This window comes from Trypanosoma cruzi, genomic scaffold, assembly GCF_000209065.1.
Source record: "Trypanosoma cruzi strain CL Brener 1047053517127 genomic scaffold, whole genome shotgun sequence".
NCBI lineage: Eukaryota > Euglenozoa > Kinetoplastea > Trypanosomatida > Trypanosomatidae > Trypanosoma > Trypanosoma cruzi.
The window spans coordinates 88,518-106,553 of NW_001849549.1; the positions used below are offsets into that span (position 1 = coordinate 88,518).

The 18,036-nt window shown below is 50.0% G+C and overlaps 7 protein-coding genes, 2 non-coding genes and 1 pseudogene across 9 annotated transcripts, besides 22 other annotated features; 4 read left to right on the plus strand and 6 right to left on the minus strand.

Annotated features, from left to right (window-relative positions):
• Tc00.1047053511461.4 (hypothetical protein, conserved) lies at positions 1-1,047 on the minus strand (the record flags this gene model as incomplete). The annotated part of the gene is made up of 1 exon (XM_804000.1): positions 1-1,047. A coding segment is annotated over one exon (1,047 nt), but the record flags the coding sequence as incomplete, so codon positions are not given.
• Positions 1-4,046: a sequence feature (heterozygous, non-Esmeraldo-like haplotype).
• Positions 1,146-1,244: a microsatellite.
• Tc00.1047053511461.10 (hypothetical protein, conserved) lies at positions 1,297-4,233 on the minus strand (the record flags this gene model as incomplete). Its single annotated transcript, XM_803995.1, has 1 exon — positions 1,297-4,233. The coding sequence occupies one exon, from the start codon at positions 4,231-4,233 to the stop codon at positions 1,297-1,299; it is 2,937 nt and encodes a 978-aa protein (XP_809088.1).
• Positions 4,047-4,910: a sequence feature (haploid, non-Esmeraldo-like haplotype).
• Positions 4,365-4,400: a sequence feature (GC_rich).
• Tc00.1047053511461.14 (glyceraldehyde 3-phosphate dehydrogenase, putative) lies at positions 4,620-5,033 on the plus strand (the record flags this gene model as incomplete). Its single annotated transcript, XM_804001.1, has 1 exon — positions 4,620-5,033. The coding sequence occupies one exon, from the start codon at positions 4,620-4,622 to the stop codon at positions 5,031-5,033; it is 414 nt and encodes a 137-aa protein (XP_809094.1).
• Positions 4,911-7,365: a sequence feature (areas not merged during assembly with more than two copies in the genome that could not be assigned to a particular haplotype).
• Positions 5,492-5,577, plus strand: Tc00.1047053511461.16. The gene has a single exon (XR_008255760.1). It is a non-coding gene; the product is annotated as a C/D small nucleolar RNA (snoRNA), TB10C1C1 (small nucleolar RNA).
• Tc00.1047053511461.18 lies at positions 5,615-5,678 on the plus strand. The gene has a single exon (XR_008255761.1). It is a non-coding gene; the product is annotated as an H/ACA snoRNA, TC10C1H1 (small nucleolar RNA).
• Positions 5,733-5,762: a microsatellite.
• On the plus strand, positions 5,999-7,249 carry Tc00.1047053511461.20 (tyrosine aminotransferase; the record flags this gene model as incomplete). The annotated part of the gene is made up of 1 exon (XM_803996.1): positions 5,999-7,249. One exon carries the CDS (start codon positions 5,999-6,001, stop codon positions 7,247-7,249), a length of 1,251 nt encoding a protein of 416 aa, XP_809089.1.
• Positions 7,366-18,036: a sequence feature (heterozygous, non-Esmeraldo-like haplotype).
• Positions 7,421-7,454: a microsatellite.
• On the minus strand, positions 8,195-9,490 carry Tc00.1047053511461.30 (hypothetical protein, conserved; the record flags this gene model as incomplete). The annotated part of the gene is made up of 1 exon (XM_803997.1): positions 8,195-9,490. The coding sequence occupies one exon, from the start codon at positions 9,488-9,490 to the stop codon at positions 8,195-8,197; it is 1,296 nt and encodes a 431-aa protein (XP_809090.1).
• Positions 9,016-9,045: a microsatellite.
• Positions 9,705-9,726: a microsatellite.
• Positions 9,780-9,832: a microsatellite.
• On the minus strand, positions 10,071-11,729 carry Tc00.1047053511461.40 (hypothetical protein, conserved; the record flags this gene model as incomplete). Its single annotated transcript, XM_803998.1, has 1 exon — positions 10,071-11,729. The coding sequence occupies one exon, from the start codon at positions 11,727-11,729 to the stop codon at positions 10,071-10,073; it is 1,659 nt and encodes a 552-aa protein (XP_809091.1).
• Positions 11,786-11,853: a sequence feature (A-rich).
• Positions 11,953-11,984: a sequence feature (CT-rich).
• Positions 12,401-13,312, minus strand: Tc00.1047053511461.50 (hypothetical protein, conserved; the record flags this gene model as incomplete). Its single annotated transcript, XM_803999.1, has 1 exon — positions 12,401-13,312. The coding sequence occupies one exon, from the start codon at positions 13,310-13,312 to the stop codon at positions 12,401-12,403; it is 912 nt and encodes a 303-aa protein (XP_809092.1).
• Positions 13,137-13,161: a microsatellite.
• Positions 13,467-13,494: a microsatellite.
• Positions 13,541-13,567: a microsatellite.
• Positions 13,581-13,607: a sequence feature (AT_rich).
• Positions 13,657-13,680: a sequence feature (AT_rich).
• Positions 13,921-13,940: a microsatellite.
• Positions 14,077-14,111: a microsatellite.
• Tc00.1047053511461.60 lies at positions 14,126-17,773 on the minus strand (annotated as a pseudogene).
• Positions 17,851-17,888: a sequence feature (AT_rich).
• Positions 17,918-17,951: a microsatellite.

Below are 18,036 nucleotides of genomic sequence, written 5' to 3' on the forward strand. Positions count from 1 at the left end.
CTCGCTTTCTGAGATGCTCTCATACCGTTTTTCTTGAACTTTTTGTATGACAGGTGCTAAGTCAATATTGGGAAATCCCAGAAAAAGACTCTCGTAAAGTGTTGCCGTAAACTCGGGTATTTCACCGACATTCTGAAGCGCCTCAGTGTTTTCTGCAATGGAGAGTTGAGGGATCGTTGGATCCAATAAACTGTCGTCTTCGCCTTCTATTTGACGTTGACCTGTGGTACTTACAAAGAATTTCTCTGTTTCACTGTTCTCTTGCAAGTTCATATCCACCACACGGGTTTCGTTATCCATGTCCATACAAGCCAGCGATTCGATCGTGTCAAAATCAAGTATGCCCCATTTCCACAGCTTTTTTAAATCTTCATCCGAAATATTTGTCAACGCATTTACCCACGCCATCTGTTTTACTTCGTCGGAGGAGATGGCGGCATCCAATTCCGCCAAGGGGTCTCTGTCTATAAGATTCTCTTGGATTCTCCCTTTTATTTTTTGTGTCTCCTCTTCAACTAACTGTACCAATGCCTTTACGCTTTCCATCACTTCTTCACGATGGTATGATCCAATACGCCCATACACCAACTGCAGATACCGAAGCGTGTCTTCCTTATTCGATTTTCTCAGGACTTCTTCGGCATCTAGAAAAAGTTGCTTTCGAACTGCACGATCCTTCGCCTTAACACGCTCAAGGACATCATGCCCCTTAACATACATTTCGTTGGAACGGAGCTTCTCGATATCGTCGTTCCAGGCATCGTTCATAGTCGACCCTTCCTTGACTGAAGAAGCCGCGTTCTCATTTAGCTTCTCTTCGCGTCTCACATGCTCTGAACGCATACGAAGGATTTCTGTGCGGATATCATCTAAAGAAGTGTCAGGTGCCGCCATCATGCCCCCAACACGCAGAGAAGGAACATCCACCGAATCAACGGATTCAACCTCCTCCTTCTTGGGTGTTCCTCTCCTGCGCAAAAATCGCCGCAAGGAGACACATGCTTCACGCCCACACAATTCCCGACGATACAAGATGAGACGTCGCATATAGCACTGCTTTTTTCACCTCTCTATTGTCCTTCCTTGAAGAAAAAGAATCCAATTCATCTCAACAACGTTATATGGACACAAGCGTATATATATATACACACACACACACACACACACACACACACACACACACACACACACACACACACACACACACACACACACACACACACACACGTACACACACACGCGCAAAGAAAGAAGGAGCATGCACAAGTAAAAGGTAGAAGGCTTGTTACTAACACCTCAGGCGACACGGACATCGCTGTTTGTATCAGCCGTCATGGTAATCTTTTTCGTGTTGACCACCCGATTTTCCATTGCTTCTAGATCCTTTTTCGCCGTTACCAAGTCTTGAATATCGGCGAGAACAAGCAGTGCGACTTCTGCACAGCTCGGATCGTCCTTTGTCTTGACAAACAAAGTCCCCAAAGCCCGCTGAGCATCCAACCACTCTTGAGAAAAGACGTACGACAACGAACCCCCAAAAACACCGCGGGACGTAAATGAAGAGCCATCTTCCAGAACAAGCGGACCTGCCCCACACCAGCACCTCATAATTTCCCCAATGAGAATCCATCCTTGCTTTCGAACAACTGAAAGTGGATGTTCAATTGCAGCCAGTATGGCAAATGACATGAGTTTTTCACAAAGGGCTGGAGCAATGTGACGAGCTGAAGCCATACACTGAACCACTGTGCCAATGCTCCGAAGTATTTCCGTTGGTACATAGGGATCATACTCACTCAAAAAAGAAAAATGATCATTTTCAGCCTTTTCTAAAAGAGCTGACACAAAAAAAGGGACCACATTTGTCAATAAGCTGCAATATATCCGTTCTTTTCGATCAACTCTTCCTGCTACCGCGCTTCCCCACCGTCTAGTCTCTCTTCCCTCACTGATTACTATCGACATGGGCTTCGCATTTCCCTCGCGTATAGGAGGATAAATTCGCCTTTTTGTAAGTCTTTCCTTCCAAATATCGTGTTTCTGGGAGGCTGCTGCTCCTCCTCCCTCTTCTGGTTCCACGCGCACTTCTACCTGTGATAGGTATTTGGCTGCCTCAGCAACGGCTTTTGCCATTTCAACACGCTGAAAAATACCATAGTGACTTGAGTACAGCATCTTACCAAGCTGACTCAGTGCATTCTCCGGGGCAATAATCACTAGCGATACAATAACAGAGTACCGCAGGTCCATCAATTCCTTATGTCGAGATTCTGGTGCATGAATAGTAAGTGACATCAGTGCTGGAAGGAGGGAGGGGATCATGGGGTTAAGTTCCATCCCAACCTTTTCTCGCAGTCTTCGAACCTCTCCATGGACCTTCTGTTCCTTCCAAATACCAAGTTTCTCTCTCAGCCTGTTCAGGGCGTGAAAGAAACCCCGAAGTCCACTCTCTACTGCTTGTTGAACCTCGTGAACTTGGGCATTACTACTCCGTCCAACCCCAATGATTGCGTTATAGGATTCACGCAGCGTCACTAGGACTGTCACACTTTCCTCCAGTTCATCTTGTTCATTCCGTGTTTTCCCAAAGGATGGCAAATGCCCATGGTTCACAATTGTGTCCAAGTTAAACACAACAGTTCCACCAGTTGTCAACGTCCCAGTCTTTTTCATTGTTCCAGCATCCCTCCGACAAAAGAACATGAAGGCGGCATCCGGGTCAAGAGGATACTCTTCATCATCTATGCTCCGACGACGGAAAAAAGGATCCACCTTGTTGTTTCCGCCCCGATGAGTTCCTATAGGAGTGATCGGCGACATTTCAGAGATTGACGTCGAGTCCGCCTCGCCTTTCAACCAGTCATTCAGAAGAGATGGAAACTGCTCCAAGCTTGAAAAAGCATTCCTTGCCTCATCATTCCCAACAAAGAAGGTCGCAAATACTGAAGCCACAGTTATTGCTTCAGTCTTCAGGCTCTCTGCTCGAACCAACTCGAAGCGTAAAGAAATTCCAGCCAAAAGAGGTTGGAGTAATGCACCTGGAAGATGTCCTTTTGTATCTTTAACATGATACTCCTTAATGTGAATTAAGATGTACAAAATGGAATTCGCCAATGTGGTATTCAGTTCAACAGAGCCCTTTTCAATGAGATCACGAGTACTCCATCTTTGGAAGGCCTCGGCGAATAACCCCATCTCCATCTCTGAAATTGGTATTTCTCCCCTTTCTGAACTGTGGGATACAATCCCTGGAAGAACCTCTCTAAAAATGACGCGCAGGAGGCTCCGTTCAGTGGGTAGATATGAAGTTTCTGTTACGAACAACTCCTTCATTAATGCCCGAGACATAGCCAGTGCTTCCGTAGCCGCTTCTTCATTCTTGTCAGGAATGTTGATCATCTTGATCAAAGATGATATAAGGAGAGGCCTCAATCCAGTGTCTCTTTCTGCCACACGCAGGAACCATGTATTCCATTCTGACCAATGTATGTTTGTGTGGAGGTTCGCGGTCACAATATTCCTCATACTCGCACGAGGAACTTCGCCATTTTTTAAGCAACACTTGTAAACAGCCCCAAATACACGTTGTACTATTTCTTCCAAGAAGGCCAAAAAGGGCAATGCCGCTTTTAGAGAGCTGATAAAACACTGGAAAAGGGTTCGAATAAACCCACGCCGAACCAAGTTCTGTATCAGGACTTCACATACAAGAAGAGCATTCTCCCTTTTGAACCTGTATCGTCTCATGGTAGAGGTTGCGTGCACCATTTTGCTTGGCGGTGCTTCATGGATGACAAACAAAAACCGACACAGTGACTGGCATATGCGAGTTGCCAGGAGATCCAAGTCTGTTTCAAGAGTTTTTGTGGACCCAAATGTACCCAGAAACGCATTCGCTACTCGATCGGGCAGTGATGCCACAAAGGTACAACGAGTGCGAAGGACTTGAAGTTCCATTGGTGAGGGTTCTTCGTTTCTTAGGTTCATTGCAAATTCGCAAAGAAACATCAATAGAGGAGTTGATGATGATACCTCTATAAGCTCGCTTTCGGATTTGCATACGATAGCCCCCGGCTGTGCGTCTAAACCCAGCATATCCATGAGGCCTTCTAATGCTTCCTCGGGCTTTTCGCCAAAAGGTTTCCCACGGCCGCCCGGAAGAGAGACTCTTGTAACTTTTGCTAGGGCATTTTTTGCACCCTCGTAAAGACACGCCTCCTGCGAAGAAAGCATTCCCTTATCTAGAACAAGCTCCGCCACAAAAACGGAAAATAGGAAAACAAAACGTAAAAAAACAGAAATGCACACTTCCGGAGACAACCGAAGAGAAGTCGGTAGCGACACGAAAGGGGCTGGTGCGAGGAGCCGCGCCCACCCGGCGCCGGCCGCGCTCCCCGGGGACATCAGAGACATCCCCGCTAACCGGCCCTTGGCGACACCATCCCGGAAAAGGATTTGCAGGCAACGTCCCCCCGAGAGGGAACCTTGCTGGCGGCCGGCGCCGCCGTCAACGCAGGGCGACCGTCCCGGGCCCCCCGCCTTGCCCCCGCGAGGCCGTCGCGGGGCGCTTTTCTGGCGTCACGGGGCGGTCTTCGGCATTAACGACCCGCTGGGCGCGGATGGCGTGGCGTTCCCGCCGGAGTATGACCCCACGCGGCGGTCGCGGTGCGGCGTGGAAAATCGTCCCGTCCGCCACCGGAGCGGCCAAGGCGGTTGGGAAGGTTATTCCCGCGCAGGACGGCAGGCTGACCGGCATGGCGTTCCGTGTGCCGACTCCCGGCGTGTCGGTTGTCGACCTCACCGCGCGCCTGGAGAAGCCAGCGACATACGAGCATAGCCGCGCCGCCATCAAGGCAGCCTCTGAGGGGGAGCCGCGAGGCATTCTTTGCCAAACGGAGGACGAGGTTGTTCCCAGCAAGACGCAGCTGGTCCGGGCGCTGGTTTTGATGCCGTCAGCCCCGCGCCAACAACGACGACCCCGTGAGGGAAACATTGCTGGCTCCTGGCTTCCCCCGACAATACGGAGCAATTGACCCTGGCACCGCGCTGAGGCGGCCGGAGGGAAAATTCCGAAAGGAAATAACAACGGGTTTGGCGGGGGTGCCAGGAAATGAATGCAAATAAGAAGGGAAAAAAATGTATATGCGAGCAATGAGAGTCATTTAAATGCAAAACGAAGGTTCAAAAACAAGGATCATACTTTGGTTGCTGACCTGCCACGACGGGGTGGATGAAGAGGGCAATGGACGTGTACTGCGTGTGCGCTTGAAGCTGTTAGAGGCCTCTATTTTTGTTATTTTATTTGGCTTGGGTCTCTTTGGTGTGTCCTTTGTTGCTCATTTGTGGCCGTAAACTGAGTCACGTGATTGTGGTTGAGCGGGTGTTGTGCGCATGTGGAATGGGCGGTCATTCCGCACCGCCAGGGGTCAGCTGCGTGTGCGATCACCCACGCGCTCCCCGATAATGATCTCTCACTGCGGCAGCACGTGGCGAGGAGCTTCTTATGTATGTAACTCGGGAAATCTGAGCGCGCCCCTGACGAGCCAACGGGGGAATCGTCAGATGGTGACGCTGATGCCGCCCAGCCCAACAACCTCCACGAGACCGTGCCCGCCATCCCCTTTAATAGCGAGCGGACCCTCAGTGCGTCACCGCGAGCCGCTTGTCCACACCGGGGGGGGAGAAGTGAGGTGGGAGAGAAGAGGACAGCGAGGATGTCTGCCGCCGCTGTGCACACACCGACACACACACACACACACACAACTAGTGCCTGTTCCGCTCCGTACTTGACGTTTCTGTGCCTTTTTGTTTCACATTGCGATATCTGTTTGTTGATGTGTTGTTATGCTTTTTTTGTTTGCACCCACTTCCCATGCTTCCGTGCGGTATTCCTCCGTGGCATTTGGGTGTTGTGCAAAGGTTAGGTTTAGAGAAGCATCAGTGCAACCCGTAATTGTGGAAAGTAAATAAAACAATAAAAACATCGATAAAACGCAAAATGAGCTCGTGGGACGTTTCCATGTCGAACCATGCGGGTCTCGTGTTCAACCCCATTCGCACCGTTTCGGACAACGCGAAACCGTCGCCGTCCCCGAAGCCGATTATTAAGCTCTCCGTCGGTGACCCGACGCTGGACAAGAACCTTCTCACGTCGGCAGCCCAAATCAAGAAGCTGAAGGAGGCGATCGACTCACAGGAGTGCAACGGCTACTTCCCGACGGTGGGCTCCCCAGAAGCCCGCGAAGCTGTCGCGACATGGTGGCGCAACTCGTTTGTCCACAAGGAAGAACTGAAGAGCACGATCGTGAAGGATAACGTGGTGCTCTGCTCTGGCGGGTCGCATGGCATTCTGATGGCCATCACGGCGATCTGTGACGCGGGTGACTACGCCCTGGTGCCCCAGCCGGGCTTCCCCCACTACGAGACGGTGTGCAAGGCGTACGGCATCGGCATGCACTTTTACAATTGTCGGCCGGAGAACGACTGGGAGGCCGACCTTGACGAGATCCGGAGGCTCAAGGACGATAAGACGAAGCTGCTCATTGTAACGAACCCGTCCAACCCGTGCGGCAGCAACTTCAGCCGCAAAAACGTCGAGGACATTGTGCGGCTTGCCGAGGAACTGCGTCTGCCCCTCTTTTCGGACGAGATCTACGCTGGCATGGTCTTCAATGGCAAGGATCCCAACGCGACCTTCACGTCTGTGGCTGACTTTGAGACCACGGTGCCGCGCGTGATTTTGGGTGGCACTGCGAAGAACCTCGTTGTTCCCGGGTGGCGGCTAGGATGGCTGCTCTACGTGGATCCACACGGCAACGGCCCCAGCTTCCTGGAGGGTCTGAAGCGCGTGGGGATGTTGGTCTGTGGGCCATGCACGGTTGTCCAGGCAGCCCTTGGCGAGGCCCTCCTCAACACTCCGCAGGAGCACCTTGATCAGATCGTTGCCAAAATCGAGGAAAGCGCCATGTACCTGTACAATCACATTGGTGAGTGTATCGGCCTGGCTCCGACGATGCCGCGGGGAGCAATGTACTTGATGTCGAGGATTGATTTGGAGAAGTACAGAGACATCAAGACCGACGTGGAGTTCTTCGAGAAGCTGCTCGAGGAGGAAAACGTGCAGGTGCTGCCTGGAACCATCTTCCATGCACCAGGCTTCACGCGGTTAACGACGACGCGGCCCGTTGAGGTATACCGTGAGGCTGTTGAGCGCATCAAGGCGTTCTGCCAGCGTCACGCGGCCGTTTAGCCGCAGAGGGTTCATTCCACGACCGGCGTCAGGCAACACGACGCATCCAAGGCGTAATTAGTGTTTTCCATCATCCATTTATTTAATGAAATCATTTACCTGGTTAATTTTATCTGCGGTAGGGCGGGGGTATGCGTATGTGTGGACGGGAGTACTGTTTAACACTGCGGCTTTTGTGTTCTTTTTTTTTGTTTTGTTTTGTTTTTGTGTGGGGAATGGGCTTTACTGGTCCGTTGAGCAATCATGGTAAGAAAAGAAAAAAAAACGTCGAATCTCTTTTAGTTTAACATCTTCTTTTTTTTTTTGGTTTTATTTTATTTCTTATGATGTGAGAGACCCATTTTTGTCCTCTTACCATTTTCCTGCTTGACATGCCGCCTCTTTTGGTTCCGGATCGCTGCCTGTCCGTGCGCCCGCGTGTGCGGCATTCCCGTCTTTTCTTTCCTCCTTTTCCTTCGCTTTTTTTTTTTTTGTTTGTGGACCCACAGTCTGTCTCTCAAGGAATTGTTGTAATGGCTTATTGATTTGGCAGCACGTGCCCCAGCAAGACGCAGCTGGTCCGGGCGCTGGTTTTGATGCCGTCAGCCCCGCGCCAACAACGACGACCCCGTGAGGGAAACATTGCTGGCTCCTGGCTTTGTTCCGGAGGACCCGGGTCGCGCAGGCTTTTTCTCTATGCCTGTTACATTCCTGTTAAGCACATGAAAGGCAACAAGCCTATAAATCGGCGGGGAAAAATGTGCAGCTTTTGGGTCCGCGTGTGGCTGCGGTTGTCGTGGTCAATGGGAAGAGGCGTGGGGTGAACACTTTCTTTCCCAAAGAAAAAATAACTTCTCTCCGAACTGATTTCCCCTTTTCTTCCTTCAAGAAAAAACGCCGCACGTTTTTGCTCTGCACTTCGTCCGCCTATTTTTCTTTTCCTTTACTTTTTTTTTTTTTTGTTGGTTAAACGGAGGATGAAAGTTCGAGCTGCTTGGCGCTAAGGGCGTGCAGGTTGTACCCGCCGCGGTGCGAGAAGAGCCGCTGCACTCCCATGGCGCAAGTTGCGTGCGCCACGAATGCGCAAAAGACCGCCTCGGTCTCGCCGTCGGGGCCTTTTATTCGGGCCGCCGGGATCAGGACAAATCGGTTCACTGGAAACACCGTTTCGAGAGCCGCGTGGAAATACGACTTTTTGTTTTCTACCCCCGTGTTGTTCTTGACACTGAAGGCGAGACTGACGCGATGGAGCCGCTGAGGGCCTTTTGTGGGAGGGAAGTGTGCACCCACAAGTTGCCCGAGCGCTTCCCGCATCTCCGGCAAGGTGGGGCAGCAGGTCAATTCACAGGGCATGAGGCGAAAGCAGTTTCGCAGCAACGGCCGTGGATTTTCTTCAATGTCTTTGAATATGCGTTCAACGACAATGTGCACCAGCGGATTGTAAAGAATTGAATGGGGAGGCTCACCTTGGCCACGCGAGACTGCGCCACTTACGGAAGCGGTGCGTGGAGTTGACGCCTCTACCGCCTCACTCTTCACAATCTGCGTCTCCGCGGTAGTTGCTCCCGTTTCTCTTTCTTCGTTTTCTCCCTGTTCCTGCGAGGCAAACGGAATGCTGACCATCAGGTGTCCTTTGCAACCCGTTTCGAGCGGCGCCAGCCACCGAAGGCTGTTAATAACACTTCGTTTGGATCCTTCCGTTTCGTGCCGTTGGCGCTTCCGTGCAGAAGATTGCCGCCCCGCATCCGTGTCGTGACTGCCATCATCGCTGCTGCGATTAAGAAGAATATCACTATTGTTATTATTATTATTATTATCCGTACTCTTTTTTTCGTCTTCGTCGTCTGACACATCGCTCTTTTCTTCTTTCATCGGAATTCGTCTCATTTCGTGACGGCGTTGCCCTCCGCGGGTTGTGATGTATTCGGCCAGTTCCGCCGCGAGAAGGCTGGAGGTTGAGGGCGTTATCTTACCTTCTGCATCGGTGCTCATTTTCGAAGAGCTCTGCTTCTCCGTCGTCGCGTTATCACATCTGCCTCTGTCATCGACATGCTCCTCCACTCTTTTATGGGCCTCCTCCAGATCTGCAATGAGGGGGTGGAGATATAACTGCAGCTCGCGGAGGGCCTTGGACTCCTGCCGTGGGTTCACCGTGAAGAGTAACCCAGACACACGGCCGTGAGGCACCAACATGCACCCAAGTCGGTTTCTGTGATAACGTTGTCCTCCTGTGCCTTGCCGATTCGTCTTCCTTGCTGGCATTTCTCCTCTTTTTTTTTTTTCTTCTTCTTTTCTCGTTGGTGTTTTTGTCGTTGCCTCCACACCCTCCTGTTTTCAAAGTGGGTTAAAGTTTGGGGGAGGGTCGAACACATATATGTAGACATGCATGTGTAGATATTGGGAGAGAGAGAAAGAAGGGTTAAGGCAGACGATGACGGGCACACGGGCATTCAGCCTTACGGATGGAACCATGAAAAAATAAATAAATAAATAAATAAGGCGAATAACAGCCAACCACACCGCCACGTTATCTCCTTTTGTTTTCTTCTAAAAAAAAATAAAAAAACAATAAAAATAAAATGAAAAAATAAATAAATAAATAAAATAGCGATGCCACCAACACCTCCTCCTTCTCATTTTAAGCGCTGAGGTCACAATGCACACACACATACACACACTCTGAGAGAAAGAAGATACATCTTACGGATCTATTTTTATTTTTTTTCTTTTTTCCGGTTTACGAGCATGCGCCTCTCTCTTCTTATATCCACCCCTCCATTCTTCTTCTTCTCAATTTTTTTTTTTTCTTTCCCCCCCCCCCCCCCCCCATTTGTCAATGGGCTCAGGTGTTTTTGACGTTGCCATCTAAGCGAGGGAAATAATTTTCTCCATGATTACGTTGCACTTCCATTCCAATCATCGCTAATCTTTGCAGTTTCTGAATCCACCTCTTATTTACCGCCGCGGCATTATACACAGTATAAAGAAGAAAGAAGGTTAAATACAAAGCCAATGGCCATGCAGAAAGTGCTACATGAAAGCTGTAATACATGATAGGGTACGCCAAGGTGAAAAAGCACATATGTAACAGCCATTGTGCTACCTGAAAAAGTACCACCGTCGGTAGATAACCGGTACCAAAAATGGTGACAAAACGATAGAGCACCCCTTCTTTACCAAGTGGAGGATGCTCCATCAACCACGTGTACGCCGTGACACGCTGCGTGGGATCCCCTACAATTCCCTCCGAAAGAACAAATATGGGCCGCAACAGTTGGGCCTCCTCTAATGTTGTGCCAGTGAGACGGCAAAATTCTTCATGCCGCAAAGCAATTTCTTTTAATTTTTTCTGGTACTTCCTTGTACGACGACGACGACGACTTTCACTAAATGTATGATAAAAAATTTGCCATGCAATAAACATCACAAAATGAAGCTTCAGCATCGTCCAGTAGGAGACGGCGTGTCGCAGATCGTGGCAAAGGGTCCCCGTGACGCAGAGAGCATCCACTCGGTGCTTCAGCGTTCCAACATCATTATCACCACCCGCAGCAGCAGCAGCAGCGGTTCCGCTCGGAGACGTTTCAAAAGATGCAAGTTCCTTCTTGGCGCTGGTGAAGAGGCGATGCAGCAGTAGCAGTTGGGTCACCGCGGGGGCAAGATGGAGGTAGCTAGAGGACATGCGGTCAAAGGAGTGAAACAACAGGGAATTACTCCACACCAATATGGCACCCAAAATGGGTCCAAAACTCCCTGCCACAAGGGCAAAAAAGGAAAGAAAGTTCAGTAGAACCTCATCCGTGCTCGATACCTCTGCGGCTGCATATCCAATGGTTCGAACATTCACCGACACGGGCTGATAAATTCCTGCCACAAGAATCATCTGCCGCGCTGTGGATGGAATGAGTTGTTGGGCCCAGTCGGTCCACGTCCGGTTAACCAACGGTGTTGACTTCGCGGCAATGTCTTTGATGCTTCTACCAAACCCCCCGCTTTGAATGCCGGAAAGAGCCAATTGACGTTCCTTCAGCCACGTCTGTGGCAAGTACACCTCCCATGAGATTAATGGCTCATTCGACCACTGCACATCGACGAGACACCACAGTAAAAAAAGTACAAGGCAAGCATTATGAAAGTAACAGTAATCCAACAGGAAATAATGCAGCCCCATGACACGGTAGTAGTAATACTTATGCGACATAAATAGCAGAAGTGCTATAATGTAAACCCAAATGACAAGATCCGCCATGTGACATGTGAGGTCGCCTCCCTGCGCTATTGAGGTAAAGAGGGAGTGGGAACTCTCCACCCCGCCCCTGCCTGGTGTATGCGACTCACATGCACCGTCCCCATCGCCTGTCCATTTTGACGTGGACGCCACGCGATCGTACCGGTACGGACAGGTGGAAATGTCAAAGTAGGAAGCCGCCACAAATCCAGAAAAGAGAATTGTGAAACTGCAGCTTATAAAATACTCATGCTTTGAAAAACGATGGTCCATCCGTTGCCTTCCCACAACTCTGCAGAATAAAACACAAACGGCGGCCTCATCCGGGGAGGAAAAGAAAAAAAAAAAAAGGGGGGGGAGAGAAAAATACACACAAAAAAATTAAAATAAATAAAAGGGATACGCATCCCCCGTAGTGTAGATATACATGTATAACATACATCTTCCCCATCGCTCTTTTTTTTTTTTTTTTCTTTTTGCCGATTTTTTGTGTACATCTCTTTTCTTCTCTCTCTCTCTCTCCCTCTCACACACACACACACAACAGCCCCACCTCTTTTTTGTTTGTTTGTTTTTCGCCTTTTCCTCCCTTTTCCTCATGGAAATACACAACAGTCCCTCCTTCTATAAATAAATAACACATATAAGTGCGTATTTACACGTACACATTGTACGTGGGTACGATTAACCCGCCTTCGGCAACATGGACGCTTGGCGCACATTTCCTTGTGAGGTCCAATGGCAAAAACAAACAAATAAACACACACACACAAAAAGTCAACAAGACTACAGAAAAAAAAAAAAAAAAAAAGGCAATACAATAAAATTACATGTATATACATGCGGGTCTCATCGTATTCCCTCTATATTGCTCTAACTTTCTTTCCTTTCAACCTCTCTTTTTCCCCCTCCCCTTCCTCTTACTTGACAATTCTGCATTTGTTTCAGACCATAGTGCATGAAACGCGCCATGCCACAACTCCTAATAACATCAATAGCCCGGCACCCAACGCCATATGCTCCACCATGGCAGCCTCTACCAGCAACACGAGAAACGCAACAAGCGCTGTGGACGCAGTTTGTTTCGCGTCCACCGGCATAAAGGCCGTCGTTAAGAGCGTTAGAACGGCCACAAGTATCAACAATGGCTCCCCATGCACAGAAACTGTCGTGAAAAACAGGTTCCACAACCCATTGTTTGTCGTTACATATCCTTTGCTGTCACTGCGACGTTGCAGCAGGGCCCACAACGTTGCACCCCCATCGTTGAGTACGAAGAAGGGAAGAAGAAACATCCCCATTAACAACGCCACCATGACAGCAAGTGACTCCCACAGCCGCTGCGCACACCGTACATGCACCCGCTCCAGGAGAATGTCACGGTGGCCACTGTACCAGCTGGTAAACTCTGGCGACCGAAAAAGCGAAGCAAGCGCCTCGTTCGTGATGGACGCCGTATGAGACGTGCTCGGTTGCAAGACCGCCGCAGCAGTTGCAGCAGCAGCCTCAAAAGAAGATGGGTCCTTTTCACGTGGCTCTTCCCTGGATGCCTGTTTTTTCCTAGCACCCGAAGCCTTCCCACCGCGCCGTGGCGATGAGGATTTCCGCGACGCTGAAGTTCTCTGCCCCGCAGCTCCGGATGTCTGACTTGGGACTGTTGGCGGTGGTGGTGGCGTCGCATGCTGTTGTTGCTGCTGCTGCTGCTTCCGTTTCGCCGGGACACAAAGTCGCTGCAGCAACGGTTTGATGATCATCGCCCAAAACGGTGCCACAATGACGGCGGAGCCGAGGGCACACTTCGCGGCTGTCACATTCCAAAGAAGGAAGAAAAGACACTGCAAAACAGCAGGCTGCATTAAATCAACGTGTGTGCTTTTTGATTGACGTCGTGTGTTTATTTGTGCTCGCCCCGATGCACTTCTTTTTCTTTTTCTTTCGTCTTTTCTTCCTAAAAGACAGACCCCTCCCCGCCTACAAAGCCGTCCTAATTCTTCCCCCTACAGAGTACCGCACACACACACACACACAGACACAGACAGAGGCAAAGAAGGATGCGTCCACGTCTTACGTTTCCCTTTTAAATCAAAAGGAAAAAAAAAAAAAAAAAAAAAGAGGGGAGACAACATTTATTTAATTTAATTTATTTTTTTTCTCTCCAGACTTTCATTAAGACCACACACGGAAAAACATAAACATAAACATAAATATAAATATATATTTATATCAACATGCATGCACACTTCATACCCAATAGAGAGTCCAAGACAATTCCTCTCAGTCCACGCATCGGATGAAACGGATATGCGTAGAAATTTACAAATCCAAACAAACACACACACACACAAAAAAAAAAAAGAAAACTCGAGGGTCAATTACGCGGCAGAAGCCCTAATCCCCTCTCACAACAGAAGCGGAGAAGAAGAAAAGGGAATCCATAATAATCACAAACAAACAAACAAAACAAAAAATAAAATAAAATAAAATTGGAGGACTTATATTACAGGAAATCATTTATACTACAAATTAACGGGATGCGATGGGGAATTTTACATTGCTTTGTTGTTGTTTCATCATTCTCTTAACATTTTTTCCCACACCACACACACACACACGCTCGGACTCTCTGTTTCTTTCTTTCCTTTTTTTTTTTCTTTCATGTCGGTTTTGGGTTACAGTGCGGCTTGCATGTCATCATCCACCGTGTGCACAAGCGCTGGGTTATAACCCATAGCCAGCAGGTCGTTCTTCATTGCACGCTGCATAGCGGGCGGGCCGCAGATGGCAATAAGCAGATCATTTGACGGAGGCTGCAGTGTTTTCCGCAGCGACGGACGATCAACGAAGCCAACACCCCCGGTCCATCCCTCCGGTGGGTTGTTAAGAGAAAATTCAACGGAAAACTTGTCCGGATTCTCCTTGGAATAGTGATGAAGCAGTTCACGGTACGTTAACTCTTCATATTCCTCGGCGGTGTAAACTAAACGAATGGACTCTGTTGTATCCACGAATGGGCGTTCCAGCGCGGCACGAATGATCTGCAGCATCGGTGCCACGCCTGAGCCCCCCGCAATAAGCCCGAATTGCCGTATAACATGTCCGTGGAAGAGAAATTGTTTCTTCGCCGGGTTGCGCTCAATGAGAATGCCACCGCAACTTTTAATCTCTACGGAGTCACCAGGGCGCATGGCAGAAATCCACTCCTTCAAAGTCCCCTTGTCCCCACGGGCAAGGATAGATATGACGCCACGTTCATCAGGCAATGTGATGGGGCTGTAGTACCCAATGAGCTGCTGGCCATCCCACTCACCGCGGATGGCAATAAACTGGCCGAGGTAAAGTCCAGAACGCTGCAAGGCACCCGGAAGGTTAAACCGCAGCACACGAGAGCCGGTCCCAAACCGTTCACCACTGCGGGATTCACGGACCACAACGGATGTCCACTTATCCTTTGAAAGCGCATACACTTGCTTCTGCAGGATAGTCGCGGCACGATCCCCAGCAATGCGGCCAAAGACGACGCATTCCAGCAGCGAATTGCCACCAAGCCGATTTCCGCCATGCACCCCACCCGTCACCTCGCCCGCACCAAACAAGCCAAGAATGGGACGTTGATTCTCAAGAAGGTTCAGAGAATGGTGCTCACGCTGAATTTCTGCCGAGGGCGAAATGAGGCAGCCGCCCATTGTGTAGTGGATCGACGGCGTCACAAAGGCAACATAAAAGGGACCCTGCGGTCCCAGTACACACGGGTAGACAACCTTTCCAGTAAATGGACACGCAGAGGTAACAATACTGTTTGACTCGTATGCCTCCAGCGTATTCTGCAATGTTAAAACATCACAACCAATGAGCATTGCCAGCCCCTGCAGGTCATCCACACGCTTAAACACTCCCAAAGTATTTGCGTAAAAGCTCAACAGATTGACGCCAAAGAGCTCCACCGCTGCGTCATTGAGCACACAGAAGGCGAATTTGCTACCGCCTGAATATGGATATTCGTCTCCCTGCTCAATGATGGCGTTGGAGACCACGGAACGGAGGTCAAGCTCATTGACAAACCGCTCACCCTTCTTGTTTAGCAGGACGCCGCCCGACCCACGCAGCGCCTCCGGGCCAAGGTACTTGGTCGGGTTTGCGGGGTCTTTCGGGTCGATGAGGCCTGTCGGGTGAAGTTGTACCTTTTCCATGTCGACAAGCGTTGCACCAAGGCGTCGTGCAAGCTTGACGCCGTCACCCGTGGCCCACGGTCCATTGGTTGTAGGGAAGCCGGACAACTCTGGCGCAAACTCGCCAATGAGTGATTGCGACATGTGATCATTTGAAAAGCCGCCGGTGGCGAGAATGACGGCATCCGCGGTAAGTTTCATCGAACTTGTCTCCTTCTCATCGGACTTCTTGTAAGTAACGCCCGTGACTCTCACTTCACGCCCACCATCGGGTGTACCTTTGATCTCATGTAGAAGCGAAGTGACGACAATGTTTTCCATGATCGTCACGCGATCCGCCAGCTTCGTGCGAACGTGCTGCTCAAGCGTCCGCATGATGGTGAAGCCAATGGGCACAGGAGTGCCGTCTGCCTTATCGGGGGCACGGTGCGTGCGCTTGCGGCTGTGCCCACAAGCTGCGAAAGCACTGTCAGGGGAACGCCAAGCGACGAAAGCCAAGAAATGGCATCCCCGCTCTTTACGGAGAGTGTGCGTACCAGACTGGGGACGGTGCTGCCGCCGAGACCCGATTTGTGCGTGTCGCGCTCAAATATATTGCTGTTATCTTGGATGTCATCCAGTGCCTGTGCGCGTGTGCCCCAGCCATTGATGCCGGACGTTGCCTTGGCGCTGTTGCCGCCAACCCTCGGTTCCTTCTCCAGCAGGATGACCTGGGCTCCGCAGGCGGTGGCCTCGATGGCAGCAGACAACCCGGCAAGACCACCACCCACAACAATTACGCGTGCAGGAAGGGAACCGGCAATACGGTTTTTGCGAATCTCGGCATTTTCTGTTGCTATTTCAAACATACGGGCTACGCGTTCGCCCTGTCGTGTGTAGGTAACGTAATTCGTGACGCGATTTCGCGAGTGACGCCATTCCTCCAACATATGCCGTACTTTTGAAATCTCACGTTTGATGAGGCTTGCCGTTGCAAGTGCGTCAGCGTACATTGCGCTGTAGCACTTGATGGAAACCTGCGCCAGTTCACTTTCGACGGGCTCCAGCAGACTCCTCTTTTTCCAGTCAAAGATGTTGCTGCGGACACCATATTTTGGACTGTACATGACATTTTCATAGTCGCCACTCGTACACAGTGCCTCATCGTCAAGATACATGAGTCGAAGCAACTGTGATGCCTCATTTTTTTCATCCAACCCTTCCTTGGCGCGTTGTTCCACCACCTCGACAGGCGGTGGGCGCACAATGGCAATGGCCCACGGCTGATGCTGATAATTCACTCCCGTTGCACGGCAATCACCTCCCCATTCAAACATCACATCCCGCATCCCAGCTGCGTTAAGCTTTTCCACCACACGGTCCACAGTGTAGCCCTTGTTTACACCACCCAAATCCAACTTGGCACCCTCGTGCTTGCGGGCGATTGTGCCGTCTGTCATATTTACATCAAAACTCTGGGGCAGGCAAAAGCGCTCCACTTCCTCTTCCGTAAGTGTTGACTCTGTGTCACTCTTCTCATCCTTCATGACAGAACGGAGAAATTCAACCAGCGGTCCTGTGGCAGGGTCAAAGCAGGCTCCACTGGATGCGTACACCCGTACGCAACACTCCATCACACGTCGCATGTGCTGTGACATGGTGTGCTTCGCCCCCAAAGGAAGCTGGTTGATTGCCGACACCTCGCTCTCCGGGTTATAGTGATTCAAATGCTGATCCACAACCTCGAAGGCCTCTTTTAATACTTTCCCTGCTATGACTTCACCATTCTTTGCTTCGTTTGGCCCGTTCAGAACGATACGAAGGGTATACGGCACAGTGTGTTCCAGTCCCCTCATCGTCACCACCAATCGCTCCTCGGCATGAGGGCTAGGCATGTTCTGCGACAACATCTCGCGTGCGATGCGGTCACGCTCCTTCGCGGCAAGCTCAGCATCGACCACGACAATCGACGCGGAGGAGCGGCCATCGGCGCCCCCGGAAAAAAAGCTTCGCTGCGACAAGAGTGCCGGTGAATTGTCCGACGTCGAGGAGGAGGCCCGGCGTACTGCAGCAACATGCGCACCAGACACACAAAACGTTGTTGCCATCGCCATTGTCCCCGTGGCGACGCCGATCGTGGAGGTGCGGAGTAAAATGCGCATTTTTGAGAACATAATCCGTCTTGTTTCTCCCCCCCCTTCGCGTCCAAATGGGGGAAACAAAAAAGAAGAAAACAAAAACAAAAACACTTATAAAAATTATATTCACTTTTTTATTTATTTATTTTCGCTAAAATTTCTGTGTGGAAATTAAACAAAAATAAAATAAAATAAAATAAAAAATAAATAAATAAATAAATACACGGCCTTCAAGTGTTCAGAAAAAAAAAAAAAAAAGAAGATTAATGTGATGTCCACCAATCGTATTGTACGTGC